This window comes from Gossypium arboreum, chromosome 7 (genome assembly GCF_025698485.1).
Source record: "Gossypium arboreum isolate Shixiya-1 chromosome 7, ASM2569848v2, whole genome shotgun sequence".
NCBI classification, from domain to species: Eukaryota; Viridiplantae; Streptophyta; class Magnoliopsida; order Malvales; family Malvaceae; genus Gossypium; species Gossypium arboreum.
Window position 1 is genome coordinate 105795297 of NC_069076.1, and position 18957 is coordinate 105814253.

Sequence of the window (18957 nt, forward strand, 5' to 3'; positions counted from 1 at the left end):
AATTTTAAGTTAGTATATGGTAAAATTATACTTTGCACACCAAAACCATAACATTTTGATTTAGTTCTTTAAAAACTAAAAAAAGTAAGCTATTAAAATGGTAAATTTACATTTTAGCTCTAATAAAAATGTTAAATTTGGTTAATAAAAAATTTTAAAGTTGGGAAAAAAATAATATTATCTATTTTTTAACATTATTCATGCATTGATCAGTGTGCAAAATTCTGGTTGGTACAACCGGAATTGACCGAAACGAGCCAGTGCAATCGGTACGGACTAAAATTTACACTGGTGCGGAAAAGAAAAGTGTTCGTTCTGGCTTAATACTGGAATGGTGCCAGTGCAACTGGAACCGGTGTAGAGCCAACTACATTGCTTAGGCCAATAAGTTATTGGATTGATTGTTGAATAAACTCATTCACTAAGTAAGGCTCGACAAAGTAAAATTGATGAATTCGAACTACATTAACAAATTTCTTGTCTTTATTACAACTATGTTTCATGGAATGTATATATTTATATGATTTATGGTTCGTGTACCAATGTTTCAATTTAAAAAAAAAATAAAACTATATTATTTGATTTATTAATAAAATTATTGTAACAATTAAGTTGCACCAAAATGAAAACGATATAACAAGGTGGGTCGCATCATAAAGAATGCAAAAGGCTGCTAGAATAGAGGAGGTGGAGGTTCACACTATAGATGGTGGTATGAAAAGTTAGGCTTGAGTTTTAAGAGAATATAAATTATATGGGCTACTTGTATATCTTCATTTGCCTTTGTGCTTAGAACTATTTATAGAGGGAGATTGATAGATAGTTCGATATTCATTGAGTTCTCTAATCACAAAGATACCGGTAAATGATAAATATCAATATTATTAGAATTAATTTGAAGAGACTTTTCTATATATGTATGATGAATCTAGTGAATTCACTAGAAAAAGGGTGTGATGGGATATTTGGATGAGGTGTGAACTCATGTATGAAAGATGAAAAAGGGTGTAAGCTATAGGAAAGCTTAATTGACTCTACTTGGTGCGTAGTAGCAGTAGATAATTTTGGTATTAGTACAGCATATACTTAGGAGGTAACATAGAAGTAGGATAATAATTAAAAAGTGTACTTTCCGTTGACAAAGATAAACAAAATTACATAATAAAATGAAACCAAAAATTCCTGTCTTCCTTCACACTCTAATTCCCTGCTTTTTCTGTTTTTGGTAAGAGGCCGACAAAGACATTCTCCACTGTCCCTCTATATATTCTCATATATGGTCAAACCTCGAAAGGGATTGTTGATAATTCAATGGAAAAGCCTCAATTAATTCAACATTTTAGGCTTTTAAATATCCACAATTAATGGATAGCAATCGAGTGCTTCTACACACAACAATTCCACTAAACTACCTATCAATATTTGCATATCTTGATTAATAAATTTGATCAACTTAAACACAATAATCTCAAAATAAGTTCGTATTAAATTTTTTTCACTTGAAATTATCTTAAATTTAAAATCAGTATAATCCAAATAGTCATTTAGAGCGCTAAATAAAATACTAAAAAGTTAAATTACAAATTTGAAATTTAATCTTTATACTTTTATTTCAGAATTTAGTCTCTATTTTTATATTTCAAAATTTAAGTCCAATTATTAACCCTATTAAAATTATTTTATTAAATTAAGGTTCATTACAATTTATATCATTATACATTATTACCAAGCGATCATTACGGAGTACATGATGTAACATAACAAGTGTTAACGTATTAAACTTGTTATCTAGCCATCATTATAGAGTACGTTGGAGGAATATTTTTGATGGGACAAGGATATTTGTAACATGACAGATCTCACTATTCATTTTACCTTTGATGGGATAAAACAATTGAACTCACATGATATTTAGTAAATGACTTCGTATTTTAAACGAGGTCTACACCATCCGTTGTTTAAGTGGTAATCTTCTAGAGAGGATGATTTTACAAGTGATTTTCTGATATGCTGGTGACAGATTTTCTGTTTAAGTGTCTTCTAAACTTCCCATGTATTCTAACATGAATGGAACTTAAAATAAAAGTATAACAAAAAGGAATATTCAAAACGAGAGGATATGAAAGAATATGAAAAACACGTGTCACAAGGAGAATCTTCTTTCCTCTACGCTTTGCTTTTTTTAATAAAAAAAAATCAGAGTGAAATTAAAAGACTAAAAGAGGTGGGGGAATGTGCAGTGCAGATAAGAGAAAAAAAGGGCATGGATTGGAGTCTTGTACCAGAAGAGATGTTGCTTCTAGATATTAATTTTTGGGGGTTCTTTTAGAAAGAGAGCAATACCCATCATTAAGGGAATTCGATGCAGTCGTCTCTCACAACACATGACATGAGCTTGTCTTTTTTTTTTTTTTTACTTTCATGTAATGTTTAAAAAAAAAAAAGCCATTTGTTATCGTTTTCAAGTGATGCTCCTTGTCATAATATCCCTAAGTTTGCAGAGAAAACATGTTGTAATTTGGGAGAGAATATTTGTTACCTTCCTAACCACTTTCATTAAAGTTAGTAGCAGAAGATTCCCAGGGTTTTTTTTCTTTTAACCCTTTTTTTCCCCTTAATTTAATCACATTACAGATATATTCCTTCCTTAAGAGTCAAATATGTATGATATTTCTTTTCTCTCTGCTGAATTCCATGCACTCCATTATAGCGCAATTATGCAACTTTCGAAACCAATAAACAAAGTTGCATTGCCTTGGATACTTAATAGCTAATCGATATACAAGTGGGATCAATGCCAGGTCTACTATATGTGTATACATATTTATAATTTTATAGGGCTAGTTTAATGTAAAATACTAAGATTAATATACTATTTATATACAAGCGAATCTAGAAATTATTCTTTTAGGGAGATTAAAATTAAATTATAAATTTTGAAAGGTCAAAATGTAATTTTATTATTTATTAATTTATAATTTTATTATTTTAAAGGGATTAATTTTTTTTCATTTTAGAGGTCAAAGTGCAATTTTATCATATATTCATTTATAATTCTTTTTATTTATGAGTGGTTTGATGTCAATTTTCCATTTTGGGAGCCTATCCCCATTAAATCTGCCCTTTGAATTTGACTTAAATATTCATTTTGGTACACCTTCTTTTTATTAGAACACGCATATTAAACATTCATTGAATCACATGTTGTTTGGTCTAGGTATTAAATTGAATATTGAAACTAAACTCAAGTGCCAAATAATATATTAGCCCAAGAAGATGTTAATTAAAAAGTTTTTGAAATCTAGGAAAAGAATGAAAAGGATAATACATCTTCCTAAACAATCAAAGTAAGCAAAAATAAAAGCAAAAAAAAAAAAACACTAAAAGAAAGAAAGCAAATAAGAAGAGGAAGAATAATCTTTTGCATGGGTGATTTCGAATTTCGTACAAAGACTAAGCACATGACCTTTATGTTTTTGCTTTTGGACCCTTGTTATTGAATGTTGATTGATTCCCTTCTATCTCTATTTATTTATTTTTCTTCTTTTAATTGCCTTTGTTCTTTGCCCTTAATTACCTTTATCTTTATTTCCCTCTCTACAACCCTACTTTATTCCCCAATTGAAACTCACCTTTAAAAGAACCGAATCCTCATTGTGTTCACAAACCACTTATAATACCCTTCCCTTCCCTTTCTTTCTATTTGTTGGTGTGTGATCTTATAGCTAGCATGTCACCACTATTCTTCCAAACAACAACTTTTATCAGATAGTTTTCTTTTTCTTCTTCTCTTGTCTTTTATTACAGTCAGACACTCCGTACAAAAGCAAAAACATGGCATCATCTTCTTCTTCTGAACTAACCCTTGATTGTAAACCTCATGGCCATTTTGCGGCGCCGTCCAAGTGTTACGCAGACCAGCAGCAGATTGTTGTTGTTAATCATACATTGAAGCTTGAAGACTACCTTTCTCGTCTCGAGGAAGAACGCCTTAAGATCGATGCTTTCAAACGTGAACTTCCCCTTTGCATGCAACTTCTCACCAATGGTACTTTACATATATATATTATAGGATATCAATTTTACCTTTTGATTCTTAAATTTTTTTTATATATAATAGAATCATCACCACCTTGAGATCCAAATGACAAGAAAGAACTCAAATATTTTTTCCTAGAGCTGATTTGTTATAAGTTCCTACCTTTTTCCTTCTATTACAATCATTTTTATTTATGGCATTTAATTATAGTTTTAGTCTTGCTACTGTTTTGAAATTTGAGATTTAATCTCTTAAGTTAAATTTGACATGAATTTAGTTCACTCTATTTTTATAATATTATTAGTAGGTCAAATTGATAACATTGTTAATTATAGTTATTAAAGTGATAATCTAATTTTTTAAAAATATTATTATTAATTAAATATGATTAATTATATCTCCATGTGTAGCGGCAGATCTAGTTTTTAAAAATTTTGATAAATCTAACTACTTTTAGAAAATTGAAGGCTTAATGAGAATTTTTTTAAAAAATTGATATTTCTAATTGAAACTTTTTAAAATTTGAAAAGTCTAATGAACTTTTTTAAAAAAATTAAGGTTTAATCAAAATTTTCAAAAAAAAAAGTATAATAAAAATTTTTAAAAATTTTAGAGACTTAAATCTCAATGGCAATCCGCCTTTGTCCATGTGGCTCTAAGACCAAATGACCGAGAAAAATTTGCATAATCACTTTAATAGTAACATCTAGCAATTTGATGAGTTTTAATCTACTAATAGTATTATAAAAAAAAAATTCAAGTAAGTAAAATCGATGTAGAATGATTAAAACCCAAATTCCAAAATTGTAACGGTACTAAAACCGGAATTATACAATTTATAGAAGTTAGAATTAGCTATGAATTCATACGATTCAATATATGCATACATTTTCTAAAGAACTAAAGCAATAATGAATAGTAAGAGTTATTTTTTCCTTGTTTTCAGCTTTGGAGTCATCAAGACAACAACTACAGGCATACCGAGCGAATCAAGGACCAAAACCAGTTCTTGAAGAATTCATGCCCCTCAAAACCTCAGTGTCGGAGAACATAGACAAGTCCCAAACCATATCTGATCATAAAGCCAACTGGATGACCACTGCGCAACTATGGAGCCAAGCAGGACATTACGAAACCAAACAACAATCCTCCTCAATTACTACATCATCCCCTAAAGACACTGATATTGGTCTGAATGTTGTTAGTCCCAAGTTGGGATCATCATTAGATTCCAAACAAAGAATTGGAGGAGCTTTCCTTCCATTCTCCAAAGACAGAAACTCATGCAGTTCTGCTCTCCCTGATTTATCACTTGCTTCTTCAGACACTGAAAACGGAACATCTTGTCAACAAAGAGGTGATGGGACAAGTAACAACAGAACTGATGGGCAAACAACGAATGGTTCTAACACTAATCAACCTCATAGGAAAGCTAGGCGTTGCTGGTCACCTGATTTGCATAGGAGATTTGTCAATGCTCTCCAAATGCTTGGTGGCTCTCAGGGTACATCCTCATTTTTGTCTTGTTGGCCTTTGTTTAGTTGATTTGAAGATCATATCATTGTTTGTAATCATGTTTTGAGGGTTATGGTTACAGTTGCTACACCGAAACAGATCAGGGAGTTAATGAAAGTTGATGGTTTGACCAATGACGAAGTGAAAAGCCATCTGCAGGTAAACCTGACACAGTACCAAACACTGGAAAGATATGTCGGTGGCTGATCTTGTAATGCCTTGGATTTTTTTTGGCAGAAATATAGGTTGCATACAAGGAGACCAAGTCCAATTCCACAAGCAGCAGGAGCTCCAACACCCCAGCTTGTAGTCTTAGGTGGTATCTGGGTTCCACCAGAGTATGCAACCGCCGCCCACAGTGGGGGTCCCGCCATGTATGGTGCTCACCACCACCACCACCCAGCAGTTCCCCATGCACCACCTCACTTCTGTGCATCACCAGTGCCACAAGAGTTCTACACTACTGCTGCAACCCCAGCTCTACCTCCACCTCACCACACCTTCCACCACCAACTCCACAACATGTACAATGCACGAAACTCACCGGAACCTGACGTCAGGGAAGCCGGAGATCGGTCAGAGAGCATTGAAGATGGCAAGTCTGAGAGTGGTAGCTGGAAAGGGGAGAGCTGTGGGGATCAGAGAATAGGGCTAGCTGCACTGAGAGAAGAAGGTGAAGAAAGCAATAGAAGTGAGATCACTCTCAAATTCTAATAGTGCTTTTAGGGTTTAGGGTTTCAGTAATGGTTCATGCTCTATATTATTTTGAAATAAAAAAAATTAATATCTTTTGTCCTAAATATGTGAAGCGAGGAGAAAAAAGTGCATTAAAGAAAAAGCAATCGTTTGTTTTGTACTTCTCAATTGATTTTCACTCTCTTTGCTTTCAATGTTTATTTCAGAATAAGATTGAATATTGGATTATTTGTTTTTAGCTTTTCTTTTCTTTTTCTTTTTTTTTTGATTTTTCGCTTTTTTCCCAAAGTTTGGACCAAATGGATTATATATTAAATTCACTTATCAATTTTGATTTAATATATAATTAGTAAATTAATTTTAATTTTGATTCAATTGTACAGAAACTAATATGTTATTTAGATAAAATTTATTTGTGTATAAAATATGTAAATGTAAAATGATTTTATATTGATCATTATATTAGTGATTTGTAAAAATTAAATCAAATAAAAATTTTATATATAAAATTGAATAAAATCAAAATTGATGTATAATTTTGAAATTTATACCAACATGCTTTGAGTATATAATAGTAAAATTTGTTAGATCTAATGATAAAAATTGATATTATTTAAGTAAATTGTGTTTGAATTTTATGGATTAAAAAAATAGCTTACTCCAAAATACCATTTAACGCGTCACTCTAAACTTAATCAAATTAACCAACGAGAGATCTCAAATGGAAAATAAAGTCAATTTGAGGAGGGCTTCATTTAGTGTTGTTATACATTGCAACAATAAAAACGAAAGTTGATTTTTTTTTTAATTTTAAAAATCGTAAGTTAGCATAATGATTGATTTCCAATATCAATTTTCTGGCTTTGCAAGTGATGCAGGTAGCTCTATTTTTGTAACTTCATGCTTCAGGTTTATGGCTGCTGTTTATAATTATGTTATATTGAATGTTTAAACTCGAATTCTCTCGTTGAAATTGCATCTAATATTTTTAGTAATTAATTTTTAACATAACTTGTTTTACCAGTAGTTAACTTGCTTAATTAGGAACAAAGTTCATTCAGAAAAAAACAAAAACTGACAACAATATTATTATTCAATTAATTTCTTCAACAACTACCCCAAAAGACAAAGCTCTAGCTAGTTTACTAGTTTATTAACAATGCAGTGATTGCCATCTATTGGTAACCTACAGGCTACAAGCATATAATATGATTAGGCGTCTGTTAGTGGTTGGTAAAGTACCTACCAACTTATATGACAAAATATATGTCCCTCTCACGTTTTCCTTAAGTCTGCAGTTTGGGGCCGCTTATGCATGTACATAAATAGTACATATAGATATTACTCGATCCATATATAGTAGAAGAAGTAGAAAAATTTTTGGGATAAAACCCCCCATGTATAGGCTTTTGATGATTGCGTAGCATAGTGACTAGCTTATCATTATGCAGCTGGAGCATAGTCATAGTCTCCATCATCATCATCATCACCGTCGCCATTTCCCTCTATGCATGATGTTGCTGGAGTATGGGTATACCCATCATCATCATCATCTGTATGCTTCTTGTACCATGAGACAACAACCTTGGAAACAGGAGACATATTGCCGAATTGTCAGCTAATCTAATTGTGGCTTGTTGTGCGATTGAATCAGTGAATATGGAAGATGAATATATAGAGGGAGATGTTGGTATAGAGATGGTGGAATTGGCATGGATATTAGCCATTATTTGCCACAAGGCAAGCACGGGGAGAGTGTGGAATCAAGACCATAAAGTAGTATTACCAAGTGCCGAGCATTGGTGGGGGAAACAGGGTCCAGCCACATAGGCTGACAATTCACCAAATTCTTACTCGGATCTCTACTCGGTCATGGCCTTTGATGTATCCAAAAGTCATATTATGGTTTATGTCTTTAGGCAGGATGGTGGGCTAGCTAGCTGCTAGTGGCAAATGCCAATATGGACTCGAATCATATATAGGCTGATTTTGCATGATATGTAAAGCGAGGCGCATCATCATTACAACGCAAAGATTTAAGTCGTAGTTGCAAAATTATATAAATGTTTAACGTGTGCTTTCAAATTTTATTATATATTTTCTCAACAATAAAATTGGATTGCGTATGTTTACTTGATTTGGGGAAAGCGTAATAGAAAGCAATTCAAAGAGCAGCAAAGGAATGAACACATGGAGTTAGTGCTATAGAGTTTATGTAATTAATTTTCAATTATGTACTGATCGGAGTGTGATGTTGTTTTTAGGAGTTTTGTTTGATGTTTTAACATAGCAGAATTCTACTTCTTTGCATAATAAAATCATCATTTATAGCAAAAAAGAAAAAAAGAAAAAATTAATGAGCTAAGCTGAAATTTTAAAGTAACATCCTCATTTATTTTATATCTTTCTATAGATATGATATATTTAGAATTCACCCTCACAGACACAAACACTAAAATGACTCGTGTATTAGTGGGTGAATAAGCATTGGAGTAAGAGTTGCGTTACACAGTAAAAAGGTTTTAAAGCAAAGTGTGATGATGCTTTAGTGATTAGGGGGAATCTTAAGTCGGATAAACATGCATGGTCCCCTGCAATTAAAATCTCACCATATCTAGATGGAATAAAGATAAAACCATAATCTTATTAATTACTCTTAATAATTTCATAAGAAAAGGTTTGGTCTCTATTATTTTGTTTCGTGATTGCAAAACAAAATTAGATTTATTTGTTTGAAAATGGATTATAATTATTCACTTCTGTCTTGTTTGTTTTCTTTTCTTCATAACGTATACATGTACCAATAATACAAATATATTCATATATGGATACAAATTTCATTCAACATTTAGATCCAAAATGCATATATGTAACTTTTTATTTATTTTTGAATTTATAAGTATAAATACAATTACTTCAAGGACACACGGTAATAATTAGACACTCTCAATACTCTCATTAGTGTTTTTCCTCTACTTATTTTTGGATCAAATTACTTAAAATTTTTTAGAAACTGAAGTATATATCTTGCATGTTCGTTTTACAATTCATAGAAACTAATCTTTTCGAGATTCATAGTTGCTTCCAAAGTTCAAAATTGAATATCCCCTTAGAAGTGCAGTATGTTTTACCATTGTATATTATACTCAATACTTGTTTGTATTTGAGTTTTATTGTTACTATTCATATAAAAAATTGCAAAATTTTTAAAAAAATTACAATTTGTTAGTATAACTGCTGTTTCTTTATGTATATATAAATTGTTTGACGTCTCTTTGACCCTTGCTGGATAGATTGATGCAGGGACTTTTTTTTTCTTATGAAGTTGACAAAATCTTGGTATATAGTTAAAATAAGATAATAGCATATCTCTATAATTGACATAATAAAGTCCAAACGTACGTCATACAAGATTAAGAGATTACATCATATGCTACATTAAGAAGCTCAAACTACAACTACTACATACTAAGGGTTTTGGTGAAGCACTCTAAGGCTACATAGATTAGGTTTCCACGTGATGTTAGTCCTAGGCTGCTGGAGCAAGATCGTCATCATCTCCATCACCATCTACGGAAGCGGGTGGAGCATGATCATAACTTTTATCGCCTTTGGCCAATGAAATATATCCATGATGACGGTCGATTTTATCATCATTTTCATGCATGAGAATGTACTTCTTAATAATATTATCATCACCATGAATGATGGTACTTGAGCTTGAGCTACTCATGAGTTTTGTGGTTTGGTTGAGGAAATTAAATAAGAAAGGGTGAGGAGGATTTAAATAGGGAGAAAAACTTGTGGAGGGTCGTGGGTGATGAAATTTGGAGCGTGTGAAGCTTGTGACCAAAAAGTGCCATGTAATATCCTACGTGGCTTTCTTACAAAATAGCAAGAATATTATGTTATGAATAAAGTGCAACAAAAGGATATATAGTTGATTCCGTTGGTCTTTTCGGAAAGTGGTGGGGGGAATGGCTACGTGGAATAGTGCCTAACAACTGCATACATTTATACATTAGAGAATCAAAATTTGCCTTAACAATTAATATTGTCTAAATATTATTAAAATCGACATGAATGCATAAAATTTCTTCATTTTTTTTGGACGAAAGATTTCTTCCAAGTATTTATTAGAAAATATATTTGATACAATAAATTTTTGGGTTCAACTCAGGCTTGCATGTTGTTAACCATTCTTAGCCCAATTTAGCCCAACTATTTCACTACCCAGATATTTAAAGATTTTAAGAATAAATTAGATTATTACATACTTATAATTATTAGAAACTTATATAAAATTTAAATGAATTTTTAAATGGTAAAATTAAAGTTTTAAAAATTATTGTGTCTTATGTTAAAAATACACTCGTAATAATGTAATTTCGTAAAAATAATTTTTTAATAATTTTTAATTAAATTGATTCCTAGTTAACTCGTCACATTAACTTAGCTAAAAATTTTAATTATAGTATATTGCTAGTCTTCTCTAGGACAACATTTCATTATAACAACCAACTTTATTGTAGAATCGATTTTTTTATTTTTTTACCTTTTATAATAATTTTTATCTATAATATAAATATGTATAAAACTATGAAGTATCAATTTTTATAACAACATATTTTCTCAAGTGTTTTTAAAATTAGTCTATTCCTTAGTAAAAAAATAATCATAAATTATAGTTAAGATATCATTTTAATAAAATTTTAAATTTTACATAAAAATTCATTAATCATATTTTATTAAATGAAAATAATCTTTAATAAATAAAATTACATTTTAGACATAATTTCGGATTTAGAAATTTATAACTTTTGTCAATTTGGCCCTTATTCTTTTATTTAGCTAAATTTGTGCCTCAACCTTTTAAAAAAAATCAAATTTGACTACCAACCTTTTGAAAAAGAGTCGAAATGATTTTTTTCAATAAGAATACTAATTAAAATGTTGAATTTTTAAACACGGTAGCTTGCATGACAATCTGCATGTGCTTCATTCTAATTTTTTATAATTTTTATTATTTTTAATTCAAATTTTGATTTTTTAAAATTTTTTATAATTTTTGAATTACTTGTTGACATGACATATAAAACAAATTATGTGCACATGAACTGATATGCAAGTTGTTATGCCAACAACATTAAAAATTAATGTTCCAATCATCATTTCTGTTAAAAAAACGATTTGACTCTTTTCTTAAAAATTAATTGTCAAATTAATTTAAAAATGTCTAAATTTATTATTATGTCTAAATTTTATTGAACATGTTATCTAAATCTCACTAATTAATAATAATATTATTAATATATTATAATTTTAATTTAAAAAATTTTAACAAATTTATACATGATTTAAATTTTAAATATTATTATAAATAAATAACATATGCCTCTAAATAATATTCACAATTTTGACAACCTACTATTAAAAAAATTTACTTGTCTCTTTAATAACATTTACATTAGATATGGACACTTTTCAAAGTTGGCATACAATTAAAGGAAACCATCTTGAATTTTGATAGTGACTTGGGTCCCTAAAACTTATAGGCCGAAGACCTTTGACCTTATAAAGTGTAAAATTTAACCAAATTATGACATAAAAGTACACTTATCTCTCTCGATATATATATGCATTATCCTATGGTCTAAGAAAACCCCAATGCATTATTGAGGGTTTTGGGTGTCATTAATCTCTTGTTGCATGTAACCATCACTCACAAAAACAAGATGATCACCATCTCTAATCACTTCTATATCATCAATTTCGCCTCCTCCTTTGTTCATCACTTTACCACCAAATATCCCAAATTTATTAGCTCCAATCTCAACCAATTCCTCCATGCTCCCAGGTACTAAAACAAGCTTCCCAATGGTGTCTCCTTTTTCAGGGCAAGTAATTATCACTCTACTTGATTTAACTAAAGGATCCTTCATACCTTTTGGTTGATGAACTGATAGTAATAAATCCTTCTCGACATTTTGTGACATTATACCAAACAGAGAGTTGTTGAAGTTACTGCTCTTACGCCTCGGTCGTCGAGATTTGCCTCTTGATGATCCATCCAAACCATCACCAGACGTTGCCGTGGATATGACCGGTTCGCTTGTAAACCTTCCGAGGAAACGTACTTCATGCTTCTCTGGGATAGTCATGATTGGTTGAGTTTTCTTCTTTTCGGTTAATGATTTGAATATCGTCTCGATGTCTTCGTGCCCTTGTTGTGCAGCTAGGTCCCTTGGTGTCCAACCATGGATATCGCGTTTATCGATGTCGCTGCCTTGTTCCAATAGGTATTTCACTATTTCAACGTTTCCTTCACATACGGCGACGTGAAGAGCAGTGTAACCGTTGTGTCTAGGACACGTGACGTTCCCGCCGTAACGAACGATTTCTTTGAGTAAGTCCAAGTCGTTTTGCTCGGCAGCGATGCAGGCAAAATGACCAACATCACCAACATTGATGTTTGCCCCATTGTCTTTTAGTAGTTTGGCTATATTGTCATGGCCACCTAGTATTGCCTCCCATAGTGGTACACTTCCTTCTGAATCTACATAATATAAAGAACTTATATTAATTATTTCCATATCATGTATTACAAATGATATACTAATGAATGAGGATAATACCTTTAATGTTAGGATCTGCATTATGATCAAGTAAGATGAGAACACAATTCTCACTTCCTTTGGATGCAGCTATATGCTAAATTTTCATAGGAAACAAACAGAAAAAAAAAAAAGTACTTAAAAAGATTAGCATCACCTTCCATTGAAATCAAATAAAAAAAGCTGAAAGAATGTCACAAACCAGAGGTGTTCTTCCATTGTCATCGGACTCGTTAGCATTGTGCCCCTTTTCCAATAGCTTATTCAACAACGAGTCGTCTCCTTTGACTGCTGCAAAGCAAAGATTGAGAGGCAAATCCATTGAGCCACGAGCTAGCATGTTCTGTGTCTCTATTAAAACACCTTCCATAATTGGATCATCCATGTCTTTCAAATGCTGTCCAAAAAAGAGCACATTAGAAATTCATGTCTTTGGCATGTATTTGCTAAAGGGTAATTATATTGTCAAGTACAGCATGCATTACCTGAAGAAGATTGTTCATGATTATGGTCCCATCTCCAACATTAGCCTGAATGATATTAAGGAATGTAGTACGGTTTAGCCGTAGTAGTTGGCATAATCTTTTCGTACGTACTGTGAAGAGTTGTGGTCTATAGCAAAGTACACCAATCTCACCACAAAGGTCACCTGCTGATGCCTCTCCAACAACCTTAAACATAAAGCAGATAATGTTTTAACTCAGTTAGCATTGGTTCATGATTATAAGATTGATATAAGGCTAGTGTTTTAATTGATATATATAAATATATACACAACTTACTTGTTCAACTCCATTTTTTCGAACCAATAGGTCCTGAGAAGCAAAACACAACATTAGGGACCATTTTTAAAGACAAAGTGTCCTTTTTCTGGATAAGAAAGATTATGTGTGTGTGATTTTTCTTACCACAGCACCAGTTACAAGGATGTAGAAATCTGTAGGTGCTTCATTTTGTAGAACGACATCTTCTTTTGGAGGAAAATATTCAGCTTTCATTTCTGAGACCTTCAACATTTATTCATATATATATATATATATATATATGAGAAATCAACTAAAGAAGTAAATTGCAGTACAAGAGCTTAGCATGTTTTAAGTAGTGGATTACCAGCTGAAACAGCAAATCATTAGAAACCCCATGAAACAAGTAAACATTATCCACAAGGGAGTAGAATAGATAATGCGAAATGCTCGATCGGATGGCTTTAGGAAGGGAATCCAAAGTCTCTTGCTGCTGCAGCCCTTCAGAATCAGTGCGGTACTTTAGACTTAAATGTGCAACCATCTGATCTAGTAGGCGAGGAGGCAATTGGTTTCTCTGAGCAAAGCTTGAAGCAGCTTGAATTGTATCCCTCTGTGAATATCCAAATACAGGAAATATTATCAAAGATGGATAAAAAAATGGAAGCATATATAGCTAGTTGATAAGTAAGAATTCACTCACAAATTGTCTAGTTCTGCTAGTTCCATGGACAACTAAGTTTGTCATGTTTCCAATCAAATATGCTGTCAATCCGAGGTTGAAGAACATGTAGAAAATGTCGAATATCATCTCCGGGGTATTCACAGGATGTAAATCACCATAGCCAACAGTAGTGAGTGTAGTGATGGACCAGTACATGGATGTTACATATCGAATAGACAAGCTTTGTACATGGAAATTGTCTCCCATAGATGCACCAATCCATGTTCTTCCAGGATCACGGTATCTTGCAGCAATACGGTAATAAAAACATCCAGCACAATGAACAGCAAAAACGGTAACCTACAAAAAGACAATACAAATTCCCATAAATGGTACTGCTAGCTGCATTACTAATAAAGAACATGCCTTGTTTTCTTGTTACTCACGCAAATAAGTTTCGCACATCGAACCCAAAAGTAGTTGAAGTTCTTGTCTTTCTCCAATCTGTAGAAACCAAACAATAGCTCATGTCAAAAAAGTGGTAATAAACAGATTTCAACACCAATCAATGTGGAAAAAAACAGAGTTGATACCTTGAGAACAAGGCACTAACTCTACGAAGGCGCCAAAGGCGAAGCATGTTGAACAAGCCATACGAACGCAGCGGCTTAGGTGAAATTCTCCGAGCAAGTTCCGATGGTATAGTGGATATAACGTCGAAAGCTAACCAAGAAGTGCCATACTTCCAAGCAATCTTCTTAGGGTCATCAATGAGGAGATAAGTAGCTTTATCAAGGTATGCAACAAAGAAGGTGAGGATAATATCCAAGGCAAAGAATCCATTAACGACATTATCGGTAACAGCGAGTGGCGTATCCGGCTTTCCGAGGAACCCGAATTCGAATGGTGAAACCCAAGCAGTGTATATGACTAATAGGACCAAAAATGTCTCCCATACCCTGCATGAATCAATTCAATTATGTAAATTTTCAATCAGCATTTATTCCTTCTAGCTTGTGTGTTAGAAATTTCATTAAACCTTTTCAAGTTCCTTGTATAACAAGCATCAAACACCCTCTAAATGTGAAAGGCATTGTACAAGTGGAAAGTTTCTAAAGATAGCTAACACATCAAGCCCTCAACTTTGATTTTAGACCATTCTTTTTTAGAGCAATAGGGTAAAAAAAATGGAATAATAAACATGAAGGAATAGGTTGGTGGCAAAAGCAAAAAGCATAGATTCAAAGTGATAAATAAAGAAGACACTTTCTAAATACCTATTCAAAACACATGCAAAGACAAACTTAACAACAGTTTTTCAACATGAATAATTGTTCTTAATGAATTTCAGTCTAGTCCTTTTTTTTCCAAATAGTGAAAAATACATAATACTAACTAGAAAAGAACAAGTTTTTGCAATCCCAAAGATCGAAGAGAACCATATCTCATAAAGGACAAATTTTGAACTTTGTCTTTTTCCAAAACAAAGGCTCACGAGATTTTCATTTTCAGTGCGGTGATATTCCCAATACAGTCTTCGTTAAATGAAAAAGAAATGAACTTTTTACACATTGATCACACTAGAAAGAAGAAGAAGAAGAAGAAGAAGAAGAACACAGAGTTGGAAACAAACAAAAAAGTGGGAAAAGGCAAAGGCTTTGTTTATATATATATATATAATGACCAACCTGTAACGACGATCGTGAGGAGAAATAATATAGCTCCTGAGCTTAACCCTGCGGATACTTCTGGCACCAAGCGAAGGGATTATCCCTGTAGTTAGACTGTAATGGCTGCTCTCTCTTGAGAGATGCTCTATCTCTTCTTGCCCGCATAGTACTGACCCTCGAAACATGCCTATGTTTACTGCTGCTCTTTTGGAAATGCTCTCTTTCTTTTCCTTGTGTAAACACTTATATATAGAGAGAGAGAGGAACCAAAGGCTTTACCTTTTTCCTCTTTTTTTTTTTTTTTTTCTTAGTAGATAAAAAAGAACCTTTTTTTGGTTATGTATATATAGGAACCAAAGGTTATTTTGTTTGGTTTTGAAGTAAATTTCTGTGCTAATGCAATGACACTATAGAAAGTGTAGCACACTAGTATTGACTAATAAGATTGGTTAAATTATGGTTTTGGCCCCTTTAATTAATGTGGTAATTTATGAATTTTGTACTTAATTTTGTATGATTTATTTTTATTTTATAATATGTTATTAATTGGTCCAAATTATTAATTCTTTAACTATTTTTGTTAAGGTGATGACGTTGAATTTGTGAAAAAAAAAGTTTCGTGTTAGCCAGAACTTTAAGGGTGTTTCTGAAAATATTCTAATCAAACAATTTAATCTAATAAATATTTATAAATCAAAGTGTTTTCAAAAACTTTTCTTATCGAAAATAGTTAAAAATATTAATAATTTATATTAATTTAAAACATTATAAAAGTAGAATCATTAACCTATACAAAATTAAATTATAAGGACTAAATTATAAATTTGAGCGAATAAAATTGAATTTAACCAGAAATTCAATCGAAAGCTTTTCAAAGGCAATTTTGGCTTTCATTTTCACGTTTCTTACGATATTACAGATCATAGAAATATCTTTGTCTTAAATACATAAAAATATCAATTTTACATTTAATATAAATATTATATATTTTCAAACCATCAGTCATGCCTGGGACAGACTTAAATTTAGTAGACGCAACAAGTAGCGAGTGTACCATAAGACTAATTAATGTCCCAATTGACATTTGGTTTAGAGGACCACTTTATAATTTTTTTGATAAATTGCATATTTTATCCAAATTATATACTTCATCCAACACCAACAAATAAGATTCCAATTACTTTCTTATCCTTATTTCAATAAAAGACACTAATTAAATATTTTGTCCTTTTTCATTATTTGTACATAATTGTTTTAATTTCCATTCTTTTCAAGATTTTTCCATTTCTTGTCATTAGGTTTTGAGTTTTTTTTCCTCTAATGCTGCTGAAAGATCTATATCAATATTATTATATTTTTCTAGGTAAAAGTATATTATTCCACACTCTATGTTAAGGGTTATATTTTTGCAATTGACTTTCTACTAAAAAAAAAAAGTAAATTAGTCTTTATAAATTAAATCAAAAAAGAGAACAGTCTTATTTTTAATAAATTTTATCAATTTCTGTTGTTAAAAACTGATCCCTATAAGGTACACATGGCACGTCATGTCTCACTGTCTGGTTATTTCGTTAGTCAGGCTAGTTTTTAATAATACAAATAGATAACATTTTTAATAGAAAGGACCCGTTTGCTCTTTGATCTAATATACATAGGTTAATTTATCAATTTTTTAATAGAGGAAACAAAATGCAATCTGACTTCTAATATAGAGGTCTCCAAAGTACTTTTACTTATTTTTTATAAACATTTATTATATATGTTTGAAGTGTTCAAATAGTCTCAAACCAAGATCAAATTAATTAAACTTTAAAATATATAACTGTAAATTAAAATTTTTTTGTGAAAATCAATTATCAAATCAAACTAACTTTAGTTAATTTAATTTGGTTTTGATTTAACCAAACTAAAATAATAATCTAAGGTTTTCAATTTTATTTAATACGTAAATATTTTATGGTTTATTTAAAAATTTTAATGTATAATTTTTACTTTGGCCCACTACCGTATACAATTTTAATTATAACTTTACTGATCCATTGAGCTTATACTTAATAATTTCAGATAACTAATTAATAATCGAAATTTTAAAATTTTATAATTGATGTTAAACTAAACTAACTTCAGTGGCGGATAGATTAATGGAACTAAAGATATAATTAGATGAAAGCAACCTAATAAGTAATAAGAGTGTTGCAACTTCCTGCGATTGTGATCCAAAGGAGAGGGAAATTAATCAATGTGAAGTCTCAACTACCATACGAAGGATGGCCATCTGCCATGCATGCATGCTTCCAATTTGACTCAAAATATAATATCTGGCAACAGACGCCTGCTTTGAATTGAATGTCTCATCTGCCCTTTTTTTAGGTTGGATGTCCAAAGAAGACCCCACTCCATTTAAAACACATCACCCTCCACTCACATATACACATATTGTGCTATGGACTTCCATTATCACTTGTAAACAAAGTGGATTACTTAATTAGGATAAAAAAAACTTAAATACTCAATTGAATATTGTTAGAAATCGATCCGATTAAGTAACGAATAAGAAAAATAGTAGAAGAAATTGAGAAATTGAACACACAAATTTAACGTGAAAAAACCCTCCAAAAAGGATAAAAAAAAACCACGACAAAGATAATTTTACTATAATGGCAAAAGAACGAAGAGTACAAAAGATGGAGAAAAAAAAACTAAAACCCGAAAACAAAGAACCCTCAAAACGTAAACACAAAATTCTCTAAATGTGTTATGAGTTTTAACCTCTAATAAGTGTGTTTTCTAAGGTTGTAAAAGAGTCTATTTATAGGCTAAATTAGCAAGTCAAATAAACTATGCTAATAAATGCTAAATATATTATACTAATAAATACTAAATCTTCTAGAAAGAAAATATATTTTGTTTAACTTGACTTGCAAGCAATCTCTTAGAATTTGGGTCACACAACTCTAATAATCTCCACCTTGACATGAATTCTTTCAACTCCATCTTTGCCAAAGCCTGCCACGGG

At 31.4% G+C, this 18957-nt stretch overlaps 2 protein-coding genes across 2 annotated transcripts; one reads left to right on the forward strand and one right to left on the reverse strand.

The window, feature by feature from the left end:
- Nucleotides 1-3644: 3644 nt before the first annotated feature.
- LOC108482426 (myb family transcription factor EFM-like) lies at nt 3645-6488 on the forward strand. Its single transcript, XM_017785560.2, has 4 exons — nt 3645-4048; nt 4986-5543; nt 5637-5713; nt 5792-6488. Exons 1-4 carry the CDS (start codon nt 3835-3837, stop codon nt 6266-6268), a joined length of 1326 nt encoding a protein of 441 aa, XP_017641049.1. The 5' UTR covers nt 3645-3834; the 3' UTR covers nt 6269-6488.
- A 5176-nt stretch (nt 6489-11664) lies between these two features.
- On the reverse strand, nt 11665-16282 carry LOC108482492 (potassium channel AKT1-like). The gene is made up of 11 exons (XM_017785660.2): nt 15960-16282; nt 14865-15230; nt 14718-14775; nt 14311-14631; nt 13975-14220; nt 13773-13871; nt 13647-13679; nt 13350-13535; nt 13067-13261; nt 12886-12961; nt 11665-12806 (listed from the first exon to the last, which is right to left on the reverse strand). The coding sequence occupies exons 1-11, from the start codon at nt 16124-16126 to the stop codon at nt 11923-11925; spliced, it is 2631 nt and encodes an 876-aa protein (XP_017641149.1). The 5' UTR covers nt 16127-16282; the 3' UTR covers nt 11665-11922.
- Nucleotides 16283-18957: the final 2675 nt, after the last annotated feature.

Excerpts from the sequence above, each read along its gene's own strand:
- LOC108482426 (XM_017785560.2), top strand. The coding sequence starts at position 3,835 with ATGGCATCATCTTCTTCTTCTGAACTAACCCTTGATTGTAAACCTCAT. Across the intron at positions 4,049-4,985 it reads CATGCAACTTCTCACCAATG|CTTTGGAGTCATCAAGACAA; the intron begins GTACTTTACATA and ends CCTTGTTTTCAG. Across the intron at positions 5,714-5,791 it reads AAGTGAAAAGCCATCTGCAG|AAATATAGGTTGCATACAAG; the intron begins GTAAACCTGACA and ends TTTTTTTGGCAG.
- LOC108482492 (XM_017785660.2), bottom strand. The coding sequence starts at position 16,126 with ATGTTTCGAGGGTCAGTACTATGCGGGCAAGAAGAGATAGAGCATCTC. Across the intron at positions 15,231-15,959 it reads CCTCACGATCGTCGTTACAG|GGTATGGGAGACATTTTTGG; the intron begins GTTGGTCATTAT and ends TGATTCATGCAG. Across the intron at positions 14,221-14,310 it reads CTAGCAGAACTAGACAATTT|AGGGATACAATTCAAGCTGC; the intron begins GTGAGTGAATTC and ends GGATATTCACAG.